The following is a 21,133-nucleotide window of genomic DNA, read 5'->3' as shown; positions in this document are numbered from 1 at the left end:
TCACTAAATGGCGGATCTCAGTCCGAATGATGAGACTCTCCTGTGACCAATCACTGATAAATTCACAATAATAGATCATATTAATGGAGCATTTTTTTCCACTGTTGCGGCCACAGACAGAGGGAGCTGCTACTCCATTCAGTGAGATGATAGCATCACTGAGTTTAGCCTATCAAATTGTTTTTTTCACCCTGCAGAGCCAGTGCACCAGAGCAGGCAGGAAGCGACAGTGATGACCGTATGGCTTCTTCCAAAAGAAGGAGGGTTGATGTGGGAAAACTATTTTTTTAAAGATGAATGAAATTCATGTTCATTCGTCCATCAGGAAGTTCAGAACTAGAGTGTCTCATATCCTCTGAAAACATTGCTCTAATTAAAAGTGGCAATGTGAAACAAAGCACAGCTCTTTTGGGCAAAGTTATCATCTGAAATCTGAGCTGAGGGCGCGCCAAACTCCTCCACCCAACTCGTAATGCATACTTTTACAGCCAAATGTACAAATGTTCACTAAAGGTATTGTGGGTTTGGGGAAAACATAAAATAATTTAGTGATGGGACAGTTGTGAAGCTTACACACTATGTGCTGAGGAATTACATTACATTACATTGCATTTGGCAGACGCTTTTATCCAAAGCGACTTACAATAGAGGACATAGGGACTGCAAATAAACTTGCAAATACACGATGCACAGGAAATATACAGAACAGTAAGCTTGGGTTAGTGAGGGTTTTTTTTTGTTTTTTTTTTTTGACAGAGACACACAAACGTACACACACACACACACACTGCAGAAATATTAGCAGGTGATATTCTGATGCAGCTTGATGCATCTGTTCGAAGCGCACCATTCACATATTTGATCATTGTTTTGTCCACAAATGTTTCTGATAATGTCAAGCTTTTCGTGCATGTAATTCTTTTTCACAAAGATAAGAAGGAGCTCTGTGCAGACCTACCTGGTGTCGCACCACTTAAAACATACACAAGAGAAAATTATTCTCTTTTTAAAAAAACATCATAATTTAAGAAAATTATCCTTATGCTGCAATAAAAGAGATGCTGAGAAAAAGAGGCATGAATCAGAGGCAAATAGTCTTTGTCACCACAGATGGTGGCCCCTGCCATAGTGGTAATCCTATAGATCATATAGCTCACCACTTTCTTCTCTACAGTATCAGAACATTTTGTTGAAGTAATGAGCAAAGTGATGAAACTCATCAACTTCACTAGGGTTTCTTCACCTCTTTAACATGGCCTCCTGAGAGAATTCTTAGAAGATGTTGAGGCAAATGCCAATGACCTTTTACTACGAAACAACGTGAAGTGGCTGAGTAAAAGCAATGCACTGGAATGTTTTTGGTCTATTAAAAAATAAATAGCACCTTTCTTAGAGCAGGTCTAGAGTCAGAGAGCAACACGGTTTTAACTTTTTCTGCAAGATGAGATTGCTTTCTTGGTTGACATCACATATTAATGTGCTCAATTTTAGTTTGAGTTGAGTTTTAAAAATGCCTCAATTCAAATACTGGGTTTAAACAAGAAACATTCAAAAGGAAAATGTAAAATATATCAAGTTTAACTCAACAGCAGTTGTGGGTGATAAACTTATTTCATAACAGCTACATGTACAATATTTTGTCATACTCTTGGTCACTCCTTATCTTTCACTTCTTTCTTAAGACACTTGTTACTACACTTTGCAGTTTATTTGTATTTCTTATTCTCCGTTTTCTCTTTTTTTTACTGTTTATACAATTTACTACTATTATTCATTATTGTTATATTTTTCTTGTAACTCTGGTACAACAATTTCCTTCAGGATAAATAAAGTTCTTCTTCTTCTTCTTCTTCTTCTTCTTCTTCTTCTTCTTCTTCTTCTTCTTTTTCTTCTTCTTCTTCTTCTTCTTCTTCTTCTTCTTCTTCTTCTTCTTCTTCTTAAAAAAAACCATCAACGTGGCCTCTGCATTGTTAAGCAACACAATATGCTTCCTACTGCCCAAGTAGAAATAAGGTCCCCCAAGGTGTCATTTTGAAAAAGATGTTTCTCCCTATGTTAACTTCATAAACAAGCAGATTGGAAACTTTGAAAAAAAAGGTTCAATAGCTTATACCATGTCAGCAGCTCCCCCTGCTGATTTAATCATCTTTGCTCATCAAAGAAGTCTTGAGATATTTTGAAGGAAACGGCACAGAAGTTCAAGTGGTCCCATGTAGGATCTCTACAGCTTGAGCTCATTGTTCTGCAAGGAAATGCTGCATTAAGAGAGCATTTTCAAGCAACTGACCTTGCTACTTTCTGACAATCGACTGTGTCTCAGTGTTCTCTGCTTTAACCAAAGTATGTTTTGATCAACTTTTAGCTGTGAGTCAGATTTTCAACTATGAACATTATGAAAAACAAGAACACCTAAATATCTTATTGAATGTTCTTGTTATGATATCAATAAAGCCAATCTTATTTGCTTGAGAATGACACTAACTCCATTCCAACCAAGATTGAAATCACTGGCATTACTGACTTAAAAATTTAGTTTCTGAAACTGAACCCTGATGTGGTCAATTGTTGACAGGTGACACTGCTTGCTTGTATTAGCTATGCTGTCATCTTCTGCAGCAAGACCTACCCACCAGCCCCAACATTTTTTGGTTGTTCTAAAGGGTGAAAGTGCTCTTGTGATATGCAAACTTCTCCAAATATAAGTATAAACAGCATTGTTGTTAATGGTTTCATTTGGAAGTATCTCATCTTTATATTTCCCATAGACCAGTGTAGTCTGAAGTTCTGATCACAAGTCTTAATGTACCTAAGATACACTAAGATCTGTAATTATCTTGGAAAGAAATTATGTAATCATGTTGTACTTGTTTTAGCAGTGTAATTATTACCTTGACTACTTTAAAGTGCCACATAAATGAATAGATAAATCCTCTATGTGGAGCTTCTAACAACATTAGACCCATTTAGTAAGCGGTTGGTAATTCAATAATCTTTGATGACCTCTGTCTTAATAGCATCTCATACTTTGGCTGTGCGCCATTGTTAGAATATAATCTTAATTGTCCACCAAGGTGGAAATTTGTCTTTGGCTTACAAGTGATAAAAGATGATAATGAAACATCATCAGGTATATTATTAGCAAAGCCCAAAACAACGATAAATAAATACAATCCCTTATCTTGTTGTCAAGTCAAGTGGATTATATCTACCAGTTGGAAGACATCAATGAGAGTAATCACTCTGATTGGCTGGTTACCAACATCAGATTGTTTCTAAAGAGAAAATTACGACATGAATAAACACCAAGTTCCACAATGGCAGTATACACAATACATATGGATTTATTTAAACGTTTCCTGTCTGCTCGCTAGAATAAATCACATCAATCACCAACCCATTTTCAGCCGTATTATTGCTATAGGCAGGTGTATTACAAAAGGAAAGGAAGCTATGTACCTATTTGAATAGTTACTTTTAACTGCTGCTTCCACATATTTTGCATACTATGAGTTCTTCCTCACCACGCAAGTGTAAATTCAAGAGTGAAGAAAGATTTTATATGCCAGTTGGTCATCAGTCAAAGTTTTTTTAGTGTTTATAAGTGTAACATTTATGCAACATTAAGTGATATTCATGAATACCATTTGTAAATTGCTGAAAAATCCAAATTATGTGAATTTTCTCCTTGAATTGATAAACCTGAAAGAAGCAAAAATATAAGCCTAATTTATACTGCTTTTAATTACTTTTATTGTGTCTAAAAATTATGTACTTGTGTATTTTAATTCCTAGCAGACTAAATAATGCAAAAAATATCCTTCTTTCTCCTGGCTTTCAAATCTGTACATTGTTGAATGAAGCGATGAAAGTTGACATATGGAAGTACAGTCTCATGCCTGGTGTGAACTGGGAGAGCTGTCGACCGGGAACGCCATGTAAAAATGTGCCCTGCTTTTGGCTGAGCTCAAAAATTGTCATTTAATTGCAATCCAGTGGTAGTGAGCCAAAGTGTGCAAAAGTAGAATTTAGCCATCATGATTGTATTCATTTTCCAGTGTGTTTCCTCTTGTGATGTTTTAATTTGTAGTTAGCACATGTATGACATTGAATTAATCCATCAAAAACAATTGCAGTATTATAAAATCAAAGGTTTTTAACTTGAGTAAAGGAAAAATATAATCTTTTGATGCAACATTAACAACCTTTTTTTTCTCCTTTATCACCCAGTAATTTATTCTCTTCCTCTTCCAGTGCTCAATGCCCTCCTGCGTTGTTGCCTTCCATGTAACATGCGCCTTTGACAACAGTCTGGAAATGAGGACCATTTTGGCTGAGAATGATGAAGTGCGCTTTAAGTCTTTCTGTCTGGAGCACAGCTGCTCCACCAGCAGCAGTGGTACAACCCACACAAACACCCATAGCTCAAGTTCAAACAACAGCAACAACATTCCCTCTTCCATAACCAATGTAGCAGATGGCGCTGACTGCGCCACGACTGGTGTCGACTCTGAATACTGGCCAAACCAACAGCATCAGCCAAACAACAGCAATCAACCAGAGCATGGGCCGGTACTGCACTCCATTTCAGTATCTGCCTCCGAAAGGGCTGAGTGGGACCAGCTGGAAAGGGAGAAAGTGAGCCAGAGAAAACAGAAGCTCCGGGAACTCGAAGATGAGTTTTATCAGCTGGTGGATCCGAGGGAGTTGGCCGAAAACCTGGACCTGCCCATGACTCAAGTATGTAAAATCAAAAAAACAGTCGCCATATCTATCATACAAATCAGTTTTTAACTGTGCTAAGCTCATTAGTGGTAATCAGAAATTTAGCATACTACAGCAAGCATAGAGAAGTGAATGGCATATGTCTGTCAAATCTTAAATGAATGAGCTGCATTCAAAGACTAGTTACATCTGATTATAGACTTATCCTTTAAAACTTCGGCAATTTTCCAGTTTTATTTTCTTATGAGAATTCACCAATGCAGCCTTAGGGCGGCACAGGCCAATGTGTCCCCGAGCCAGCCTTGAAGAGACACAGGCCTGTGCTGATGACCTATAGGAAACCAATTGAAACTGGGCTACTGTAGGTCAAAGAAGGAGAGGATGAAGGCATGTTCGGAAGCAGAGAGAGAAGAGGAAAGACAAGAGTCTGGGGCTGAGAGTAAGGACTTTGAATATTGGGACTATAACAGGAAAATTTAGAGAGTTGGTCGACATGATGCAGAGAAGGAAGGTGGATATACTGTGTGTCCAGGAGACCAGGTGGAAAGGTAGTAAGGCTAGAAGTTTAGGAGCAGGCTTTAAGTTGTACCACTCATGGTACTGATAGGAAGAGAAATGGAGTAGGAGTTATCTTGACGGAGGAGTTTGTTAGGGCTGTTCTACAGGTGAAAAGAATGTCAGATAGACTTATGAGTCTGAAACTGGAAATTGAAGGTGTGATGCTCAGTGTTATTAGTGGCTATGCCCCACAGGTGGGATGTGAATTTGAAGAGAAGGAGAAGTTCTGGGATGAGCTAGATGAAATGATGCAGAATATCCCGAGACATGAGACAGTGGTAAATGGTGCAGACTTCAATGGGCATGTTGGTGAGGGCAGTCAAGGGGATGAAGAAGTGATGGGCAGATTTGGTATACAGGATAGGAACGCAGAAGGACAGATGGTGATAGATTTTGCAAAAAGGATGGAAATAGCTGTAGTGGACACTTTTTTCCAGAAAAAACAGGAACATAGGATAACTTATAAGAGCGGAGGTAGGAGCACGCAGGTAGACTACATCTTGTATAGACGAGGTAACCTAAAGGTGATCAGTGACTGCAAAGTAGTTGTAGTTGAGAGTATAGCCAGACAGCATAGCATGCTGGTTTGTAGAATGATTCTGGTGACAAGTAAGATCAAGAGGACAAAGGCAGAGCAGTAGAATGAAGATAGTAGATGACAAAGTGGTGGAAGCTGAAAAGGGAGGAGTGTTGTATGGTTTTCAGGGAGGAGTTGAGAAAGGCTCTGGGGGGGCCGGAGATGAAAAAGGTGAGCTCAGGACAGAACAATGAAAGTTATATTTCATTTGTATCCACTTTTACTGGGGAACCAATAGAGACGACTCTGTTTTGCTTGGTGTGCATCACTTCAAGATAAGCGTATAGACCATTTTGTTCATCTGTGTAGACAGACTGAGAAACAGGCAGCATTGTTGAAGAAAACCACCAAGACTACCAAGAGTAAGAAAGCGCTGAAAGCTAGCTACAAAGTTGCTGAACTAATCATTAAATCCAAACAGCCACACGCCGTGGCAGAGCCATTATTACTACCCGCCTGCAAAATCATCGTAGAAGAAATGCCCGGTCCTGGCGCTGTGAAAGAAATAGCCAAAGTATGCTCTCAAAGAAAACAAGACGTATTGTTGACATGTCTGCAAACATTGAAAAGAGTGCTCTGGAAAAGTTGCTCATTAGTGGGAAATTTGCACTGCAACTTGATGAATCTACAGATATTAGATATATTAGATTTCACATTGAGTAAGCAAAGTGAGACTACAGTTTTGTTCTATTTCACTAAAAACGTTTTTGAAATATAATATATCTCAATTAATGTAATGCACCAGGTTTAGATTCGTGATGGTTTTAGTGCTTGTTCAAGTTATCATAATTGATCTAATCAATATCGGTAAAGATTTCAAACACTAGGAATTCCAACACACAATTATTTGGAACAACTGGAAATGTATTTACATATATTATCATATCATAAATGTTTTTTTTTTTCCTTAAGGTGGACTTCCTTTACCAGTTCTGGAAGTTAAAAAGGAAGGCCAATTATAACCGACCTCTGGTGACCTTGAAGAGGGATGAAGTGGATAACCTGGCCCAGCAGGAGCAAGACTTTCTCTATAGACGTCTCAAACTATTTACACACCTTCGACAAGACCTGGAAAGAGTGAGTAGTAAATCTAGTAGTAGTAAACTTTGCGTGTATTGCTTGTGAGTGTGTGTGCATACACGGGTGAAGGTGTCTGAAGACACTTGGATTATCTGCAATGTCATGGATTATTGGTTATGTCATGTATTGTTGCTTTTGCAAAAATCTTGAAAACAAAGGCTGTAGGGTAAAGGATTAGTTTCAGTGTCTGCTAATATCTTAATGCTCAATGAATTAAGTATTTTCCTTTTACTGGCACCATGGCACAGGTAGCACTTCTCCCTCACCACAAGAGCTCTCTGGAGCAATTCCAACTTGAGGCCTTTCTCTGTGGAGTTTCCATGTTCTTCCCATGTCTGCATGGTTTTGCTACAGGTTCTGCAGTTTCTTCCTGCAGTCCAAAAACATGCATAAGATTCAATGGAGACCTTCAATTGTGGAGATGTCTGAATGAGAGAGTGCATGATTGTTTGTCTCTATTTGTGGTTCTGAGATCACCTGGCGATTGGTCTAGGGTGTACTCTGCCCCTTGCTCAGTGACAGCTGGGATAGGCACCAGCCCCCCCACAATTCTGAGTGCAGGAAAAGGGGTATAGGTAATGAATGAATGACCTTGATTTTTTCTTACATTTGTTTTCACTTTCATAGCAGTAAAAGGTACATTTAATTGGATAATATAGAGCATGTAGACCAGCAGTCCCCAAACTACGGCCCGGGGGCCGGATACGGCCCGCCTCCACATTTTGCCCTGCCCTTGAACAATACCAGAGATGCATTATGATTTTTTTTTTTCATTCTAGCCATGTAATGGTGACTTGTACGTACATAGAAAGTAACATTGTACTTCACCCTTCTACTGTCTGTGCCTTATCTGAAACCCCTCCCTCAAAAAAAAAAAATCCTGGACACACCCCTGTCACATAACACGGAATGATAGCGAAAAGATTAGGTAAGAGAAAAATAGATTCAGAATGCATGGTATTCAACCTGCAGTGGACAAACGATTATTTTTTGTTCAATTCAAAGAAAAGGCTGTTTGTCTCATCTGTCAAGAGATGGTGGCTGTATTCAAAGAATACAATCTACGCCGACATTATGAATCCTGTCACAAAGACAAGTATGATAGCTTGCAAGGCCAAATCCGAGCAAACTCTCAAAGCTAAAAAGTTGACTGTTTGCTCAGCAGAGTACATTTATGCGCCAAGCTCAGCTGAACCAGTCCTCTATTCGAGCGAGCTTTTGGGTTGCTCAATTGATAACAAGCAGCAGTAAACCTTTCACTGATGGAGAATTTGTCAAGAAATGTTCACAGTGAATTTGATATGGGAGAGCTGCAAACAGTTGTGTCTACAAGAAAGTTAATGTTCCTTGGTCTTTTTTTTTCTGTGAAAAACTTGAAAATGGTTATTTGGTTAATATTTATTTCTTAGTGTTATTTATTTCATTAATAATGTTAATATTTATTCTCTGTTTTTTTTTCCTGTAAAGATCTCAGAAAGGGTTAATTTTTGGTTATGTGTGGCTTTCTGGAAAACAATAAATAATTACGTTTAGACACCACTGCAATCATCACACTTTTTGTTACAAACTGTCCCGGCCTCCTGTCAGAGAAGCGAAAGTTATTTGGCCCTCGCAGGAAAAAGTTTGGGGACCCCTTATGTAGACTGTTGGTTAAACTCCCATGGGCCCTAAAGGACCCTGCCAGGGGTATAGAGCTGTTCCACTGTTCCACGGACAAAAACTACACCACACCTCCTAGATCTAAGGTTCAGCAACCCTGTCAGACCCTCCTCTCCAGGACCCAGAATAGATTTTTCCACAGAGGCTGAGGAGTGCAATCCCCCTGTAGTTGTAGCACACCCTCCGATCCACCCTTTTCAAGAGGGGCTCACCACCCCAGTCTACCGATACACAGGCCCTTTGCCCGTTTTCCATGCAATGCTGCAGAGGCGTGTCAGCCAGGACAGCCCTACAACATCAAAGGCCTTAAGGAACCCAAGTCGGTTCTCATCCACTCTCAGACGCCGCCACTGAGGAGGCCTTGGAAGTTATTCTTCCACCGATCCACAATGTCCTATTTGAGGTCAGCAGCCAGCCTTCCCACTGTACACATCGTTGAAGGTGTACCCCTTCCCCCTCTTAAAACACCAGATGGCAGACCAGAATCTCCTTGGAGCCTTCGGAACGGCATCCTGCCACGCCTTAGTTTTTTGCCTCTGGAACCACCACAGCCGCATGCTGCTTGGCCTGCAGGTACCTGTCAGCTGCCTTTGGAGCCCTACTGGCCAGAAAGGCTCCGTAAGAGTCCTTCTTCAGCTTGACGGCATCCCTTCCGTCTAATTCAGGGGTTACCGCATTGACAGGCACCGACCAACTTACAGCCACAGCTCAGGTATGCCACCTCGACAATGGAGGAACATGGCCCTCTCTGACTCAATGTCCCCCGCTTCTCCGGGGATGTGGTAGGAGTTGAAACTCTTTCTGACATGGGACTCTGCCAGACATTCCCAACAGACCCTCACAACACATGTGGGTCTGCCAGGTCTGTTCGGCATCCTCCCTCACCGTCAAAGCCAGTGTGCCAGCTCACCACCAGTTAGATAAGATGGCAGCTCTGCTCCCCTCTGCACCTGGGTGTCCAGAACACGCGGCTTCAAGTCTGATGTCACCGAATAGACAATCATTGAACTGTAGCCGAATGCGCGTTGATGCCAGGTGCACACATGCACACCTTTATGTCTGAACATGGTGTTTGTTGTAGACGGTCAATGACAAGCACAGAAGTCCAGTACAAATATATTGCTTGGGTTCAAACCGGTCACACTGGTCCTAGCAACCATGCCTTTCCTGGTCTCAATGTTATTGCCCATGTGAACATTGAAGTCTCCCAGTAAGACAAGGGGGTCGCAGGAGCGCAGGAGGAGTGCTCTGTAGCAGCCCCAAAAAGGATGGGTAGTCCAAACTGCTGTTGGATGCATAGGCACACAGCACAGTCAGAACCCTTCCCCCGACCCGAAGATGGAGTGAGGCTACCCTCTCATCCACTCGCTTGAAGCCCAACATTCAGGCGCCGAGTCGGGGGGGGACCGCTATGCCCACACCTGCCCAGCACCTTTCACCAGGGGAAACTGCAGAGTAGAAAAAGTCCAACCCCTCTTGAGTGGCCTAGTTCCAGAGCCCAAGCCATACATTGAAGTGAGTCCGACTATATCTTGCCAGAACCTCTCAGCCTCTTGCACTAACTTGGGCTCCTTCCCCACCAGAGAGATAATAATGTTCCATGTTCCTTAAGTCAACTTCTGTAGCACCGAGTAGCACCATTGAACCACCAAGGTCCCCTGCTGCGACCACCACCCCATAGCCCATATTATCATTGGGCTGCGACGGAGCCCCATTGATGCAGGCCCGGCCACCAGGCACTTACCACCCAACACGCCCAGCCACCAGTTACTCACCCTCCCTGGAGCCGGTGAGGACTACGGGACAATGGGAAAACCAGGTCAACTTTTCTTCTTCATCAATGGGATCTTGTGAGCCCCCTTTTTTCTGGTCCCTCACCTGGCACCTGGTTACCCTACCAGGGGCATAAATCCCCCAACAACTTAGCTCCAAGGATCACTGGGACGCACAAGTCCCTCCACCTTGTTAAGGTGGCAGGACTGAGGAGGGGGAACTGCAAACAAGTATAATGTTAAAAGATATGCAAAATATTTGCATATATTATCGTAAGAATTTTTGCCCTTCTCCTATTAATGAGACAAAGATGAAAGTAAAAAGGTTGTGGATATTAGATACAGTACTTTAAGTCAGTGTTTCCCAACCTTTTTTGAGCCATGGCACATATTTAACTTTAGAAAACAGACACACAGCACACCACAAAATAAACATGTCAAAAACGTTTTTACTGAAAAACTGTTATTGAAAAGATGTAGTATTTATTTACTTACTCAGTGTGAAATCTAATATATCATCAAGTTGCAATGCAAATTTCCTCACTGAAACACTTTTTTCAATGTCTTCAGACATGTCATCAATACTAAATTGTATTACCTGAGAGCATGACTTGGACATTTACTTGAACAGCGCCAGGGCTGAGCATTTCTTCTACGATGATTTTGCAGCCAGGTAGTATTAATGTCTCTGCCACGATGCTTGGCTGTTTGCATTTAACCATGAGTTCAGCAACTTTGTAGCTAGTTTTCGGTGCTTTCTTGCTCGTCTTGGTGGTTTTCTTCAACAACGCTGCCTGTTTCTTAGTCTGTTTATGCAGATGAGCAAAATAGTTGGTATTCTTATCTTGAAGTGATGGGTGTTTAGTTTGGAGGTGGCGTTTAAGTTTGCTTGGAACCCATCGCACTGTTGGACAACTTTTTTCTATACACCAGGCATAACAGAGTCGGCTTGGTCGGTTCCCCAGTAAAAGTGAATTCAAACACAATATAACTTTCATTGTATTGTCATGAGCTCACCTTTTTTACTTTCCTCTGACCACTACTCATATGTGGGCCTTCATCTGGGTCAGAATGTCCTTCAGGAGCAGAGGGTTCTGATGGAGTACTTTTTCATTTAAAAAATAATTATTCATCAAGTATCACTGCCACTGTCTCACTCTAAGCATCATTAATTCCTCTGCTGTTTGAGCAGCAGCAGGTAGATACATAGGTTAATTCAATACTTGTTGCCATCTTGTGGAGAACATTTGATTTTTCTGTCTGTCACTGCATGCTGCCCACATAGATAGATATACAAACTCACATTATTTGCGTGTAAAAAATCATTTTTGGACCAATCAGATAAAGTGGGCATCCTCCCGCGGCACACTAATGTGCCGTGATACAGTGGTCTGGAATCACTGCTTTAAGCTATGAGACTACAGAACAGTACATTATACCAAAAATTCTGAAAGATGATTTTCCTGTTTTTATTGCTGTTGATTGGCTTAGAAACAAACATGTTCATGGAGATTGTAAAATTAGCAGCTGATTGCTGGTAGAATAGTACTCTACAGCTGTTGGATCATGTAACACTAAATGGATCCTCAAAACCCATTGGTATAAAACAGTCCTATTGTAACCTGTTTTTTCCTCACTCACTCAAAAAGGCACAAAAGATGAGAGGTGACAGTTCATAAGATCAACAGTTCTTCATCTCATTCTAACTCAATGTATCCTTCTCCTTGAGCTCGTCCGTGCTGTCGTCTCCCGATTGGTCCCTTCTTCATAAGAATGAGAATAATAATAAGAACAACTTAATTTATCCCGAAGGAAATTTGTGCCAGAGTTTCAAGTAAAACATAACAATAATAAATAAGAGTAGGAAATTGTACAAACAGTAAAAAAAAGGGGGTGAGAATAAGAAATACAAATAAAACTATAAAGTGTCAAAGTCAAGGCTAGAAAGTGTTTTAATGTCTTAAGTACAATCTTTCCGCCCTGGGTTTTTGGTCCATTGTTTGTGGTCTCCTCCTGTCAGTACCGCCCCTCACAAGTTAACCAACTTCTCTCGTCCGCATGTTATCCTCGTCTCATGATCAACCCCTCATCTTCCAACCATTGTCTCTTATTTCCCCTATGGGGAAATTCATTCTCTGCAACTAACGCCACCTCCTAAAGTTTGATGCCGGGGATTGAAACTGGGACTTCATACATGTGAAGCATGTGCTGTACCACTGAGCTACATCCCCTATGGCATGCAGGAGGTGTGGAATTATCTTTAAGGAGAGGGGACACTGTGTGATTGTCTTAGTTGAGATGACATGACGCGACATGACGCGACATGACATGACATGACATGACATGACATGACATGACATGACGTGTACTTTAATGATCTCATGCTAGAGAAATTGTTTCGCAGGAGCAGCAAGACACACAAGGATAAGGCAAGCAAAAATACACTTAAAAATGAATAAAATAAATCAACTCTGAAGTGTAAAAGTGTAAAGTATAATAAAAAAAATGCCTTGTCATATTTACCAATATACAGGAATAAATAAAGAGCAAAGTGACAATGTGAAGCAGTGCAGTAACTGATTAGTGTGAGCTATTGTATAGTGTTATGGCATGAGGTAGGAAAGATTTCCTGTATCTTTCTGTTCGACAGCGGAGCTGTAACAGTCTACTAGAGAAGTTTCTTCGCTGTCTATCCAGTGTGAGATAGAGGGGGTGGTCGGGGTTGTCCTTTCTGAAGCATCTTCCTATTCACCACAGTCACAAAGTTCTCCATCCAATCAGAGCCAGCTCTCGTGATGAATCTGATGCAGTCCATCATATCCCAGTCCATTGTCCCAAAGCAGTCTTGTAGTGCATTAGTAGCCTCCTCTGTCCACCTCCTCACTGCCTTTGTGTGAACAGGCTGCTTCTGCACCAGGGAAATATACTTAAGGGTTAACAGAACCAGGTTCTGATCTGATCTGCCAAATGGGGGTAGGGCATTGACACTGTATGCATCTTTGGTATTGGCATACAGTAGATCCGGTGTTTTATTTTCACGTGTGTGACAATGTCACGTGTAGTGTCCAAGAAAGCATGATTAAAGTCCCCAGTAATGATCCCGAATGCATCCGGGTGCTTGGCCTTTAGAGTAGCAGTGGTGGAGCTGATGACGTCCTACGCAACTACGGCATCCACTGATAGGGGGATGTAAACAGCGACCACACGTTAACTCCTGTGGCAAATAAAACAGCCTCATTCCCACAGCCATAAGACTTTCCTTGATGTGCATGTATTTGGGATTACACCGCCTCTCATTCACATACAGTATGACCCCCCCCCCCCTCCTTCGACATTGGCTTTAGGAATTTAATGGCTGACCTAACAAGCAAGGAGTGAAAATGACTAAACACTTTTGAGTCAAACTAGCTGTTGTCCAATATAGTATGTACTCATATGCATGCATGTTCTTTGTGTGTATTTATGTGTGTCTGTGCATGCATCTGTGCAGGCATGCGTGTGTGCGTGCAAGTGTGCTGTGATATTTGTGACTCCGAATCAGTTTATCAGTTTATCCAGGAGATTACAATCTCTAAAAAAATCATCTGTTAAAGGTCCGCAACCTTTGCTACATGGTGACCCGCAGGGAGAGAATGAAGCAAACCCTGTGCAACCTACAGGAGAAGATCTTCCACCTACAGATACAACTGCTAGAAGAAGACATGGCTGGAGGTAGGTGATTGACATCATGTAAAAGCGTAACAGTTCTCTCAGTGCTGATCTTTTTAATTTCAAGACACATTAAATTTACCAGCGTAAAGTCATTACCTTTTAATCATTATAGGTTAACACATACAACACACGTCCACCCAAAACACAAATATGAAATCATGAAATCAAAATATGAAATCAAATATGAATTCATCAGGTAAATCTAAACTCTTTCACTGAGCATTGTAATTGGACAGTATTGGAAATGGCTTCTCTCCAATTGTACAGTTTGCCACACCAGATAGTGCAATGTACTACTGTACATTACATACAGAAATGGTGATGAATGGTCATTCAAATATGTAGTGTTTTGATACATTTCATGCGGTTCATTGGTTCACTGGTTCATTGGTTCACTGGTTCATTCTAAGCTTATCTACTCACGAAATTGCCAAATACCCAATGATTTTTACCAGGCAATGATTAAAGTTATACAAAGCAGTTTTCAAGTTAAAAGTTGATCATAATCAATCACATGTAAGAGATTATTGGTATTTTGGATTGAGATATAACAGTAACACCTGCTGTTTGCCGAATATTGGCCAAAATAGTGAAAGGCTTTTGTGAAATGTCTTTTATCAGTTTGTTTAAACAACAAATGAGAATAGCTACAAATTTTCAATGAATTTGGTGTGCGGTTACCTACCGATGTCCAGTGATCTCTTGTCTCTCAAACTGGCGTAGTTTGAGGCAACAGCAGCAATAGAGGCAATAAAACGAATGTCTCATATGGGGTCAAAGAACAGGGAGTCAAGCAGGTTTTTAGATGGGTCATAGATGGGTCTGAGCTGCAGTGACAGATTGTTCCATAAGGTTGGAGTCATAGTCAAAAAGGCTCTGTCCCTTCTACCATGTTGATCTGGATACCTCAAAGAGCAGCTGCTCAGCTGACCTGAGGGGCCTAGCAGAAGAATAGGGTTGGAGCAGCTCAAAGAGGTACTTTTTAAACAAGTTCAGACGTTTCCCTGCACACAACACACTCAGGCTTAGCTTCCTTTTTTTTCAATATTTTTCAAAATGCTAATAAAACACATAAGCAATGAGATTAGGCTCACTAAACAAAACTCACAACTGCTAGAAAGAGTATTATGAGTGCTTTGTGCAACTGCTCATATATTGCATACTATCAATAATCAAATAGAACAATGTTTCTGGCTCTTACAGGTGATTAAACAAAGCAAAATAGGTTTTTGTCTGTTTATTGATGGGTCATTGTAACATTATCAGGAAGAAAAAGGAAGCTAGTTTTCTGACAGTAATTTAACTGACTTTGATGGATCATAACTGGCTTCAATTCCAAAATATTACACTGCGTAGGATCAGACTTTAAATTCGAGGATGGTTGTTAATCAGCAGTTAGTGGCTTTTGTTGAACTAAGATGAACATGTCCAGTGTTGTTTTGATTTGTTGTTACTCATCATGGGTTTAAATCTAATTTCTCTTGTATTATCATATGCTGTGGTGGCTGATGAGGTTCACAGGAAGCAAAGCATCATCAGGTATTCTGAATTGACCAAGAGTAGAATAGAATAGAATAGAATAGAATAGAATAGAAAGGTATTTTGTTGTCATTGCAGTGATGCAACATTGCAAATAACACCGTAAAACAAGATTTTGGTTTTTAGCTCTGTAAAATGCTTGGTGTGAAAAGAAAAACAGTATATACAAACCCCAAGTCCAATGAAGTTGGGATGTCAATAAATAAAATATAAATAATAAAAGAATACAATTATTTGCAAATCACCACACCTGTTTGGAATATTCCACTGATAAATTGGAAAGTGGGTATAAAAGGAGCATTCCTGAAAGGCTCCATTGTTAACAGGCAAGGATGGTTCACAAGTTTGTGAACAACTGCATAAAAAATAGTACCAACAGTTGAAGAAAAAAAATTCTTAATGTGCCACTGTAAGGCGTTAAGGTCCCTAATATTGTCAAAAGATTCAGAGAATCTGGAGAAATCTCTGTGTGAAAGCGGCATGGCCGAAAACCAATATTGAATGCCCATGGCCATCGATCCCCCAGACGGTTCTGCATTAAAACCGTCATCTTTTTGTAAAGGATATTGCCACGTGAGCTCAGGAGCACTTCAGAAAACCATTGCCAGTTAACAGATCATCGCTGCATCTACCATGCAAAGCGAAAGCCATACACTGGTGGTCCCCAAACTGTGGCCCGGGGGCCGGTTACGGCCCGCCTACACATTTTTCCCGGCCCCTGAACAATACCAGAGATACATTATGATTTTTTTTTTCCATTCTGGCCACGTAATCGTGATTTGTACATGCATACAATGTAACATTCTATTCCACCCTTCTGAAGTCTGTGCCTTATCTGAAACCCCTCCCTCAAAAGAAAAAAAAATCCTGGACACACCTCTGTCAAATAACACGGAATAATGGCGAAAAGATTAGGTAAGAGAAAAATAGATTCAGAAGAATGCAGGGTATTTAACCTGCAGTGGACAAACGATTTTTTTTTGTTCAATTCAAAGAAAAGGCTGTTTGTCTCATCTGTCAAGAGACGGTGGCTGTATTCAAAGAGTTTAATCTGCGCCGACACTATGAATCCCGTCACAAAGACAAGTATGATAGCTTGCTCGGCCAAATGCGAGGAGACAAACTCTCAAAGCTGAAAGAAAGACTGTTTGCTCAGCAGAGTACATTTGTACGCCAAGCGCAGCTGAACTGGTCCTCTGTTCGAGCGAGCTTTCGGGTTGCTCAACTAATGGCAAGCAGTGGTAAACGTTTCACTGATGGAGAATTTGTCAAGAAATGTTTGAATGCTGTCGCGGAGGAGATGTGTCCCAAGAAAAAAGATTTCTTTAATTTCGTGAGTCTGTCGGCAACTACTATCACAAGACGCATTGAAGAAATTGAGGGTAATGTATATGCCCACCTGCAGCAGAAGATGAATGAATTTGACTTTTTTTCATTAACACTGGATGAGAGCACAGATGTGCAGGACACAGCGCAGCTGCTAATTTTTATTTGTGGAGTTAGCGTAAACTTTGAAATGTGCGAGGATCTTACAGCCCTCCAGAGTCTCAAAGGGACTACGACGGGGGAGAATATTTTTGGCAAAGTTTGATAACCATGGAAGGGTTGAACCTGGACTGGTCAAAGCTTGTTAGCATCACGACTGACAGAGCTCCTAGTATTGTGGGCGCATCTCGCGGTCTAATCAGGCTGGTCCAATCGGGATGAACATACAATTTCATATTGGTATTATATTCATATTGGCATATTGGTAAGCTTACTTTTATGACTTGAACGAGCCATTCTGAGTACAAACAAATATAATCATAATGACATCTACTGTGTTGGTATCAGTTGGGTTTCATAGCCTGCTTGCTTTCTGGTTTTCACAGTGAACTTGATATGAGTAACAGTTGTGTCTACTAGAAAGTTAATGTTCCTTGGTCTTTTTTCTGTGAACATCTTGAAATGGGTTATTTGGTCATTATTTATTTCATAAATAGGGTTTAATAATTTCATGAATAATGTTAATATTTATTTTCTGATTTTTTTTTTCCTGTAAAGATCCCAGAAAGGGTTAATTTTTGGTTATACGGGGCTTTCTGGAAAACAACAATAAATGTTTACGTTTAGACACCACTGCGATCGTCACACTTTTTGTTACAAACTGTCCCGGCCTCCCGTCAGAGAAGCGAAAGTTATTTGACCCTCGCAGGAAAAAGTTTGGGGACCCCTGATGTAGACTGTTGGTTAAACTCCCATGGGCCCTAAAGGACCCTGCCAAGGGTATAGAGCTGGTCCACTGTTCCTACAAACTGGCCTGGCCCCCCCTCAGAGAAGGGAAAAGTTATTTGGCCGTTGCAGGAAAAAAATTTGGGGACCCCCATCAACCACATCCAGAAATGGCACTGGCTTCTCTGGGCCAGAGCTCATCTGAAATGGACTGATGCAAAGTGAAAAAGTGTGCTGTGGTCTGATGTGTCTACATTTCAAAGTGTTATGGAAATAATGGCCGTCATGTCCTCCTCAGGCCTCAGCCTTTTTTTGGAATGTGTTGTAGGATTAAAATACAAAGTTAGTGAATATTTGCAAAAAACATTAAAGTTTATCAGGTTGAACGTTATATCTGATCTTGTCTTTGTAGGGTACTCAACTATTTTCAACTGAATATCAGATGAAAATGATTTGCAAATAATTTTGCACATTTCTATCTATGTTTTACACGATGTCCCAACTTAATCAGAATTGGGGTTTGTACAAGGAACGATAGAGGAAAATATAATGTCTGTTGAGGTTCTCAGTCATCCAGGTCACGGGGAATTCTTGTCGAAATCTTCTTGTCGTGGCAACTGGACTTGAATATCTTCACTTGAAGACGTTTCAACCCTCATCCAAGAGGCCTCTTCAGTTCTGAGAGAATATAATGGAATATGAATTTATCGTGTAATAGAATAAAAAATATTGAGGCGAGGAGACAGGTTCAAGCAGGTTTGAATGAGTGGAGAAAAGTTTCAGGGGTACTATATGATAGAAGACAGAATGAAAGGAAAGATGTACAAGACAGTGGTGAGACCAGCGATGCTGTATAGTCTAGAACAGGGGTCGGCAACCCGCGGCTCTTTCACCTTTACACTGCGGCTCCGAGTGGCTCGGGAAAATAAATTATAAATATTTAATTGAAGTGTATTTCACTTGTTTTAATTCCTTTTTTTTACTTTTAGTTCTAAGTTGGGAGATTATTGTGAGCTTGAAATATTAAATAAAATTACATTTATTATTTTTCGCCGCTCAAAATAACGTCACACTCGCGGAAGCCGGTATAACCGCCAGCCGGTAAAGTCCCGATTAGCAGATGCTGTGCGCAGAAGTTCAGGCGCAGAAGTCCCATAAACCAGGTAAAATGAATATTTATGAAGATGTTTTGCAAATAATTATTTTTTTTTTGTTTACTGACAGTGATATTTTCCCGATTTATTTTTGAAATTCAGGTCAAGGCTCCACTGCACGCTCTGAAAGCCCAATGCTCAAAATGGGTTCATTACATAAATAAAATGTAATTTTCCCTGTAATAGTTTGTGAATTTCAGGAGCACCACACTACAGACTTGTTTGTACAAAGTCTAAAGGTAATAAAAAGCAATATATACAGTGGTACCTTTATTTTAGTAATAAAGTTTATTTTAGTTTATTTTTTAGTAAAGTAATTGCGGCTCCCAGTGTTTTCTTTCTGAGGAAACTGGGTCCAAATGGCTCTTTGGGTGTTAAGGGTTGCCGACCCCTGGTCTAGAACATGGGTGCCTATACTTTTTTGGCTTGCGAGCTACTCTTAAAATGACCAAGTCCAAATGATCTACCAGCAAAATATGTGTGTGTGTGTGTGTGTGTGTGTGTGTGTGTGTGTGTGTGTGTGTGTGTGTGTGTGAATGTCAGGTACCTTACCTCCTCCATTTTTGGCCTTAATCTGATGACGTCTTACACTGTATGAACTATCAGGTAGCCCAGCCTCTAACACACTTCCAAATCGATCAGTCATGGTGGAACGGTATTCATATCAAGATCTCGGATTGGCTGTACTATATGTCAATCAAGCACGCAATGCCACAGGGGGAATGGATGATAGGTTAACAGCTATTTTTAATGAAATGCGATCAATCCACACTACTTGTACTGTTGTGTATACTGCGACTCGCAGTTGAGTTGTTTTTTTTTACGTTGTGCAGCAGAGTTTATTTTGAAAGGCACGGCTCCGGGATCAACCTGTTTTGCCTTTACAATCGACCAGTAGATCGGGATAGACATATTGGGCGCCCCTGGTCTAGAAACATTGACAATGATGAAAAGACAGATGGCAGAGATGAAGATGTGAAGGTTCTCTTTGGGAGTGACAAGGATGATATGATCAGGAATGAGTCCATCAGAGGAGCAGTACATGTAAGATGTTCTGGAGAGAAAGTCAGAGAAGCCAGACTGAGATGGTTTGGTCATGTATGGAGGAGGGATAGCGGATACATTTAGTAGACGGATGCTGGAATTGGAGCTGCCAGCCAGGAGGTCTCAAGGAAGACCAAAGAGAAGATTTATGGATGTAGTGAGAGAGGATATGAAGGTAGTTGGTGTGAGAGAGGAGGATAGAGAGAATAGGGTTAGATGGAGAAGGTTGATTTGCTGTTGCAACGCCTGAAGGCAAAAGCCAAGAGGAGAAGAAGAAGAAGAAGAAGAAAAAATATTGACTGATGGAGGGAGGCAATGCACATTGTAGAGAGCTGTGCAATTTATCATTTACAGATATTGTATAATATAGATAGTTAAACACCAGGGATATTCAGTATGTCAATAATCTTGCACAATGCACTCACCCCAGGAGAGATACAATACAACAAACCTATAAAATGGAAAATCTGTGATTTATACAGATTCCACATCAAGTCTATTGTAAGTATTCTTATAAGAATGGAGCAACAAGCAACACAGCAAAGGGGTTTACAAGGAACATTCTTACCGAAGAAGGATAAAAAGACTTTATTCTATTATTTGGGGATTACTCGTCTATCACAATATATAAATAAATCATGTCTTACAATGACTTGTCCAAAGTTTAATGTATTATCATAGTGTGAAAAAAGCTGGCCTGTCCATTGGAAGAGGTGGGCTAAGTGGGGGGGGGGGGGGGCTAGGGAACATGTTTATGGTGTAGTATTAGCTACAGTATCTGGTGTAGGGTTTTTTTTTTGCACCGACCATTTAAGCACACAGCACAGAGTAGGAAATATGAAGTGCAGTGAACAAACCCTCAAGAGACACAATGGAAAAATATACAAAAGGCGGTGAGAGACGGAGATAATGAGACAAACGAGTCACCCGAAGGCTGAGACGAGGAAATATGACGACCCGTATGAAGAGCTTAGATTCAGTGTGACTACAGTGGGAGACAAGGAAAGACTGGTGTGTTTACACTTTCAAAATGTTGGCAGTGGACAGCATGAAGCCAAATAAATTAAGGCGTCACCTAAAGACATTACACCACTATTATACTGTTA

The 21,133-nt window shown here is 40.7% G+C and overlaps 1 protein-coding gene across 3 annotated transcripts in view; it reads left to right on the top strand.

Moving 5' to 3' along the window:
* jade2 (jade family PHD finger 2) overlaps positions 1 to 21,133 on the top strand; it is a 144,950-nt gene that overhangs the window by 104,539 nt on the left and 19,278 nt on the right. For all 3 annotated transcript variants that reach the window (XM_086176881.1, XM_086176882.1, XM_086176883.1), the window contains 3 exons: positions 4,252 to 4,737; positions 6,770 to 6,934; positions 13,962 to 14,079. In XM_086176881.1, coding sequence (XP_086033007.1) covers positions 4,252 to 4,737; positions 6,770 to 6,934; positions 13,962 to 14,079 — 769 coding nt within the window. The remainder of the gene's footprint in view (positions 1 to 4,251; positions 4,738 to 6,769; positions 6,935 to 13,961; positions 14,080 to 21,133) is intronic.

This window comes from Fistularia commersonii, chromosome 29, assembly GCF_037954325.1.
Source record: "Fistularia commersonii isolate RoL2024-O1a breed Wild chromosome 29, RoL_Fcom_v1.0, whole genome shotgun sequence".
Taxonomy (NCBI): domain Eukaryota; kingdom Metazoa; phylum Chordata; class Actinopteri; order Syngnathiformes; family Fistulariidae; genus Fistularia; species Fistularia commersonii.
This window is presented reverse-complemented; position numbering and strand designations above follow the sequence as displayed.